General features: G+C 44.2%; 1 protein-coding gene across 1 annotated transcript; it reads left to right on the forward strand.

Moving 5' to 3' along the window:
• The first annotated feature begins 1,274 nt into the window (after window positions 1-1,274).
• Window positions 1,275-2,667, forward strand: nppcl2 (natriuretic peptide C-like 2). The gene is made up of 3 exons (XM_063901240.1): window positions 1,275-1,452; window positions 1,800-1,906; window positions 2,180-2,667. The coding sequence occupies exons 2-3, from the start codon at window positions 1,808-1,810 to the stop codon at window positions 2,462-2,464; spliced, it is 384 nt and encodes a 127-aa protein (XP_063757310.1). The 5' UTR covers window positions 1,275-1,452; window positions 1,800-1,807; the 3' UTR covers window positions 2,465-2,667.
• The last annotated feature ends 5,653 nt before the right edge of the window (window positions 2,668-8,320 follow it).

Here is an 8,320-nt window from a genome sequence, read left to right on the forward strand (position 1 = left end):
CTCAACAGGAAATGCGTTTAAAATAAAGTCAGAGAATGTGTTTATATTTGAAGTTTAACACTCGCACATGTGTGTGTGTGTATCCCTATTAGTGGGCAGGAATTTCTTGTGCGTCACAACACATACACACACGCACTCACACACACACACACTCAGTATAGGTTTTGTGATCAGCGGCCTCTCTCTCTAATAGGGTGATTAATGAGCCATTCTAACTCTGTGTGTGTTCTCTGTGACGTCGGAGCTGAATGGGGGACGGAGTTTTGTCTGATGGGCACAAAGACGATGGGGGGTCATTAAACACACACACACCTTCCCTCCGTACGATGTGATGTAACCCCGCCCCCTTCCGCAGGAAATAGTTGCTAACCACGATGCAGTCGCTGCGGTGACGGTTTACGACAAGGCGGGCTGCCGAGGTCAGAGGTCAGGAGGGTCTGGGAGAAACTGTCATCAGAATACTGGCTTCTGATTGGCTGGGGTAGGACGACAGCCCTATGATTGGCTAGCGTAAGGAATACTGCCCCCTAATTGGCTTAGGGGAGGAAATACAGCCCTCTGTTCGGCAGGGGGGAGAAATACTGGCCTCTGATTGGCTGGGGGATGAAATGCTGCCCTCTGATTGGCTTGGGGAGGAAAATTGCCCTCTGATTGGCAGGGGGAAGAAATACTGCCCTCTGATTGGCAGGGGGAAGAAATACTGCCCTCTGATTGGCAGGAGGTCTAGGTGTATTAACCTGCAGGTGACTCGTTGAATTGTCAATTTTCTAAACTTTCTTCCAGAGTAAGATAAATGATGAGCTTTGACTCCTTATTATGGGCTGTCTGTTCACCTATGAAGACGAACAAATATTTGGAGGAGAAAACGATCGTCTTCAGTCAACTTGAGATAAAAGGTTTTTCCGAAAAGTAAATTTAGAAAAAAAAATATGTTCAGAGAAACAAAGTTAAAATAAATAGACTCATGTTGAGATGAGAATAGTAAACGTGTCATAAGTTATTCGAAGATCTTAATATGTGTTTAAAGCGCTGATGTCGCTCCCCTCTCATGGGGAACAGAGCTCAGTTTATCAATGAACCGTCAGCTGATTTCTGCTTCAATTAACCTTTGAATCTGATCGTCTGATTGGTCGATATTCTTTTATCTTTCTTGCTCAAAGTTTCAATGTTTCTTTGTGTGAGTGTGTGTGTTGTCGGGGTTACAGCAGCAGAATGTGTGTGTGGTCGTATATAAGGCGGAGTGTCCTCAGCGTAGAGACAGACCCGTCCTGACACTGAGACAGGACAGACCCTTCCCTCCAATCAAACATCTTCTTATTGGATTAAAAAAACGGCGTTTGGATTGAATTCCTCTGAAACTCCTGAGACCAGAAACCAATCATCCTTTTATTGTTTTTTTTATTTTGTATTGAAAACATCTTGGGGATTGTTGGAATATTTCTTCATTTTTAGGTGAGTTTCATTTTCACTTCATTCCTGTAATATTTCCTTTTACATTTAAATACAGTTTGATTAAAGGCTTTTGAAGAGAAACCAGCAGAAACCTCTTTTGGTTTGTCTTTATTTGAATAATAATTCATTATTACAATTCTAATAAAGACATTTTATTTATTTGTATATTCATGTTATTTAAGTATTGACCTCACCTTTTGGAATTTCAATTATTATAAATATATAATATATTTCCATTAAAAAATGTTGAAAGTTAAATTCACAAATTTATTTGAATTTTGAATCAACAATTCATTTAACTGTTTTACCTAAAATATTTTGACGTCTGATTTATTTATCTTCAAAAGAAACAAAGATGGCTGCTTCCTCTATCTGCTCTCTCCTTCCTCTCCTCCTCCTCTTTCTCACCGTCGACGTGGAGTCGAGACCGTCACCTCAACGACACGACAAACAGGTAGAAGAATGTCTTCATCTTCATCAGCATCACCATCATCATCTCCATCTTCACCTAAAGAGTCACACTTCTTTTCCTTTTCAAACTTCAGATTCTTTTTCAAATTTCTGACAAATTCTTCAAAATGTTTTTTTGGTAAAGTTTCTGTAACTTTTTTAAATACAGTTTTTTCAAACTTCAGATTTTTCTCCAAATTTTGACTTTTTTGAATTTCCGACCCAATCTCCTGAACCCGACCCTGACCCCATCTCTCCCCCGGAACCTTCCCTGCAGGTTTTGGACTCTCTGTTCGGGTCTCTCCTCTCCGCTCTCATTCTGGCCCCGCCCAACTCTGATGACATCACAGAGGGCTATGCACAAAGTCCCGCCCCCTCCTCCTCGGGATTGGCTATGAGCCGCATCGACCGGAGGGAGGAAGTGCCGCAGTTCTTCCAGGATTTCCTGCGACGGCAGTTGATGATGAGGAGGCGGAGCAGGAAGTCGATGGTGGCCGGAGGAAGAGGATGCTTCGGGATGAAGATGGACCGCATCGGATCAATCAGCGGGCTGGGCTGCTAGAGGCTGGTGCCCCGTGTGAGGCTCCGAGCCTTCCTCACTAACGACGGACTAAACTAAAGACAGGTAGACGCAGGTAGACGTCCTACCGGTGACCCCTGACCCCCGACACCTGGTTACTACACAGCCAGCCGTGTGTGTGTGTGTGTGTGTGTGTGTGAACCAGCAGTCTGACTGCAGGATGTAATAAAATAAAAGAGAAACTCCTCTTGGCTCACGCTGCTTTATTTCTTTCATTTATCCAAAAGGTTCTGTAGAAAGCACAGAGAGAACCATCTGGAGGACGGGTCTCACTTTGAGTACTTTTGGTGATACAAAGGGTGCAGCTGGGACCTGCGTTTAGTATTAGTAATGACTGAATAGAGAAAAGTAAAGCAATGGTTGCTCCCGCTTTGCAGCTTTGCGCTACCGAGGTGTCCCTGAGCAAGGCACTGTTCCCTACACTGCTCCTCGGGCGCCGTACATATGGCAGCCCACTGCTCCCAACAGTAGGATGGATCAAATGCAGGATGTGAAATTTCCCCTCCGTGGGACCATTAAGGGCTCCTACTCCATCTCCTTCTTCATCATCTCCTTCTTCATCTCCATCTTCTCCTTCTCCTTCTTCTTCTCCTTCTCCTCCTTCTCCTTCTCCATCATCTCCTTCTTCATCTCCATCTCCTTCCTCTTCTTCTCCTCCTTCTCCTTCTCCATCATCTCCTTCTCCATCTCCTTCTTCTACTCCATCTCCATCTCCATCTCCTTCTTCTACTCCATCTCCATCTCCATCTCCTTCTCCTTCTCCTTCTCCTCCTTCTCCATCATCTCCTTCTTCATCTCCATCTCCATCTTCTTCTTCTTCTCCTCCTTCTCCTTCTCCTTCTTCATCTCCATCTCCATCATCTCCTTCTTCATCTCCATCTCCTTCCTCTTCTTCTCCTCCTTCTCCTTCTCCATCATCTCCTTCTCCATCTCCTTCTTCTACTCCATCTCCATCTCCATCTCCTTCTTCTACTCCATCTCCATCTCCTTCTCCTTCTCCTTCTCCTTCTCCTCCTTCTCCATCATCTCCTTCTTCATCTCCATCTCCATCTTCTTCTTCTTCTCCTCCTTCTCCTTCTCCTTCTTCATCTCCATCTCCACCATCTCCTTCTTCATCTCCATCTCCTTCTCCTCCTTCTCCTTCTCCTCCTTCTCCATCATCTCCTTCTTCATCTCCATCTTCTACTCCATCTCAATCTCCTTCTCCTCCTTCTCCTTCTCCATCATCTCCTTCTTCATCTCCATCTCTATCTTCTCCTTCTTCTCCTTCTCCTTCTCCTCCTTCTCCTTCTCCATCATCTCCTTCTTCATCTCCATCTTCTACTCCATCTCCATCTCCTTCTCCTTCTCCTCCTTCTCCTTCTCCATCATCTCCTTCTTCATCTCCATCTCCATCTCCTTCTCCTTCTCCTTCTCCTCCTCTTTCTCCATCATCTCCTTCTTCATCTCCATCTCCATCTCCATCTTCTCCTTCTCCTTCTTCTCCTTCTCCTTCTCCATCATCTCCTTCTTCATCTCCATCTTCTACTCCATCTCCATCTCCTTCTCCTTCTCCTCCTTCTCCTTCTCCATCATCTCCTTCTTCATCTCCATCTCCATCTCCTTCTCCTCCTTCTCTTTCTCCATCATCTCCTTCTTCATCTTCATCTCCATCTCCTTCTCCTTCTCCTCCTTCTCTTTCTCCATCTTCTCCTTCTTCATCTCCATCTCCACCATCTCCTTCTCCTCCTTCTCCTTCTCCTTCTTCATCTCCTTCTCCATCATCTCCTTCTTCATCTCCATCTCCTTCTCCTCCTTCTCCTTCTCCTTCTCCTTCTCCATCATCTCCTTCTTCATCTCCATCTCCATCTTCTCCTTCTTCTCCTTCTCCTTCTCCTTCTCCATCATCTCCTTCTTCATCTCCATCTCCATCATCTCCTTCTCCTTCTCCTCCTTCTCCTTCTCCTCCTTCTCCTTCTCCTTCTCCTTCTTCATCTCCATCTCCACCATCTCCTTCTCCTCCTTCTCCTTCTCCTTCTCCATCATCTCCTTCTTCATCTCCATCTCCTTCTCCTCCTCCTTCTCCTTCTCCTTCTTCATCTCCATCTCCATCTTCTCCTCCTTCTCCTTCTCCTTCTCCTTCTCCATCATCTCCTTCTTCATCTCCATCTCCACCATCTCCTTCTCCTCCTTCTCCTTCTCCTTCTCCATCATCTCCTTCTTCATCTCCATCTCCTTCTCCTCCTTCTCCTTCTCCTTCTCCTTCTCCATCATCTCCTTCATCTCCATCTCCATCTTCTTCTCCTTCTCCTTCTCCTTCTCCATCATCTCCTTCTTCATCTCCATCTCCATCTTCTCCTTCTTCTCCTTCTCCTTCTCCTTCTCCATCATCTCCATCTCCATCTCCATCATCTCCATCTCCATCTCCTTCTCCTCCTCCTCCTCCTCCTCCTCCTCCTCCTTCTTCTTCTTCTTCCGGTGCATGCTGGGAGATTTTGGAGTGTGAGCGAAAGAAAAGAGCGACGCTTTATAAGCTACATGTTTCCGTTTGTGCTGTTTTATGGGTGTTAGTTTCATATAGTTTATCGGTGATAGTTTACTTTGCTTAACTTTTGGGTGTTTTGGTGGTGGGTTTGGGGTGTTTTGGTGGTGGGTTTGGGGTGTTTTGGTGGTGGGTTTGGGGTGTTTTGGTGGTGGGTTTGGGGAAGCACGGCATCAAAATATCGGCCGGCTTCCCATGCACTGTGGAGGATATCGGGCTGGCTGTGGGGGAGAAGGTCGGACACAGCAGCATTAAGTCCCTGGCGCGGATGAACAGTGTGGTCGTGATCTTTCTGGACCAGGTGGAGAAAGTGAACCGCGTTATCGAGACGGGCATCACGGTGAGTGAAATGTTTGTGCGGGTGCAGCCGCTGACGCTCCCTGCAACCAAAGTGGTTTCAAGGTTTCAAGGTGTTATTGGTCATATGCACAGCAGATACAGCGTATATGTTGGCAATGAAAATCTTATGTCCCATGCTCCTCCAACAACTCAACATGCATGGTGCAGATAAGATAATAAAATAGTGAAAAAGAGAGAAGAATATTTACAATAACAACAGTAAAGATTTGAGGATGTGAAATATACATATGTGGTAATACATTGAGAGTATTTACACACTTTACTCTGTGGAATGAGGAGGTATGGGCAGATGCATATATTATGTATAACAGATGTATATGGCAGATATGTATAATATATAGATATGTGTACTATAAACAGATATGTATAATATATATATACATACAGTGGTATGCAAAAGTTTGGGCACCCCTCTGAGATTTCATGACAATTTGCTTTTCCTTTATAATAGAAGATCACAGCAACAACATTTGTTTTCCTACAAAGATGTAGACGTTTTAGTGTTTTCCAGACCAAAATTCTTAGGGTAGCATTACATAGTTTTATTATAATAAAATCAAATGCAAAAAATGGGATGTGCAAAAGTTTGGGCACCCTTATAAATAGCATTCATTTCAACACCTGTACGGATTTATAGCTGACAGGTTGCTGCACAAAATTGCTTTGATTAGCTCATTAGACCTTCAATTACAAAGACAGGTGGAACAATCATGAAAAAGGCTATTTAACATAGGTAATAGCTGGCTGTGCCTGGCCTAGGTTCTTTCTTAGGGAGTGGCAAGATGGGGACCTCAAAACAACTCTCCACTGACCTGAAAGCTAAGATAATCCAACATTAAAAATTAGGAGAAGGGTACAAAAAATTATCTGACAGGTTTAAACTGTCTGTCTCCACAGTCAGAAACGTAGTTGTGAAATGGAAGGCCACAGGAACAGTCCGTGTGAAGGAAAGATGTGGTAGGCCGACAAAAATAGGGGAAAGGCACAGGCGAAGGATGGTGAAAATGGTCACAGAGAAGCCACAGACCACCTCCAGAGAACTACAACAACATCTGGCTGCTGATGGTGTAGTTGTTCACCGTTCCACAATCAGCGTACTTTGCACCAGGAAGAGCTCATTGGAAGGGTGATGTGCAAAAAGCCTTTCCTGAGTGTTAATCACAAGAAGAGTCGCATGAGGTATGCAAAAGCACATCTGGACAAGCCAGAAGCATTTTGGAACAAAATACTGTGGTCAGATGAGACCAAGATTGAGTTATTTGGTCATAACATGAACAGGTATGCATGGCGAAAAAAACACACTGCATTCAATGAAAAGAACTTGTTGCCCACTGTAAAATTTGGTGGAGGATCTATCATGTTATGGGGCTGTGTGGCTAGCACAGGTACTGGAAAACTTGTTAAAGTTGAGGGCCACATGAATTCCTTACAGTACCAGGAGATTCTTGACAAGAATGTTCTAGAGTCAGTCACAAAGTTGAAGCTACGCCGGGTTGGATTTTTCAGCAGGACAATGATCCTAAGCACCGATCAAAATCCACCAAGGAATTCATGCAGAAGCACAGGTACAATGTTCTGGAATGGCCATCCCAGTCCCCAGACCTTAACATCATTGAAAATGTATGGATTTATTTGAAGAAGGCTGTCCATGCACGGAGGCCAAGAAACCTGACTGAACTGGAGACGTTTTGTGTGGAAGAATGGGCCAAAATACCACCTGCCAGGCTTAAGGGACATGTCTGTGGCTACAGGAGGCGTCTACAGGCCGTTATTGCAGCAAAAGGAGGCAATACTAAATATTAAATGGAATTATTTCTTAGGGGTGCCCAAATTTATGCACATGCCTATTTTTGTTTGAATGCACATAAACATGTTTCTGTTTGACCAATAAAAGTTATTTCACTACTGAGATGTTCTGTTACCATAAGGTATAACATATGTTAGAATGAAGTTGCTGCTTCAAAAGCTCAGCAAGTGACAAACTGATGCAGTGGTTTTCCTAAGGGGTGCCCAAACTTTTGCATACCACTGTATATATGTATATATACAGTGGGGCAAAAAAGTATTAGTCAGCCACCAATTGTGCAAGTTCTCCCATTTCAAAAGATGAGAGAGGCCTGTAATTTTTATCATAGGTATACTTCAACTATGAGAGACAGAATGGGGGAAACAATCCAGGAAATCACATTGTAGGATTTTAAAGAATTTATTTTCAGATGATTGTGGAAAATAAGTATTTGGTCAATAACAAAAGTTCATCTCAATACTTTGTTATATACCCTTTGTTGGCAATGACAGAGGTCAAAGGTTTTCTGTAAGTCTTCACAAGGTTTCCACACTGTTGCTGGTATTTTGGCCCATTCCTCCATGCAGATCTCCTCTAAGCAGTGATGTGTTGGGGCTGTCACTGGGCAACACTGACTTTCAACTCCCTCCAAAGATTTTCTATGGGGTTTGAGATCTGGAGACTTGCTAGGCCACTCCAGGACCTTGAAATGCTTCTTATCGAAGCCACTCCTTCGTTGCCCTGGCGGTGTGTTTGGGATCACTGTCATGCTGAAAGACCCAGCCACGCTTCATCTTCAGTGCCCTTGCTGATGGAAGGAGGTTTCACTCAAAATCTCACGATACAATGGCCCCATTCATTCTTTCCTTTACACGATCAGTCGTCCTGGTCCCTTTGCAGAAGAACAGCCCCAGAGCATGATGTCTCCACCCCCCATGCTTCACAGTAGGTATGGTGTTCTTTGGAGGCAACTCTGCATTCTTTCTCCTCCAAACACGACCAGTTGAGTTTTCACCAAAAAGTTCTATTTTGGTTTCATCTGACCATATGACATTCTCCCAATCCTCTTCTGGATCATCCAAATGCCCTCTAGCAAACTTCAGACGGGCCTGGCCATGTACTGGCTTAAGCAGGGGGACACGTCTGGAACTGCAGGATTGAAGTCCCTGGC

The sequence above is a fragment of the Eleginops maclovinus genome, chromosome 14, assembly GCF_036324505.1.
Source record: "Eleginops maclovinus isolate JMC-PN-2008 ecotype Puerto Natales chromosome 14, JC_Emac_rtc_rv5, whole genome shotgun sequence".
Taxonomy (NCBI): Eukaryota; Metazoa; Chordata; class Actinopteri; order Perciformes; family Eleginopidae; genus Eleginops; species Eleginops maclovinus.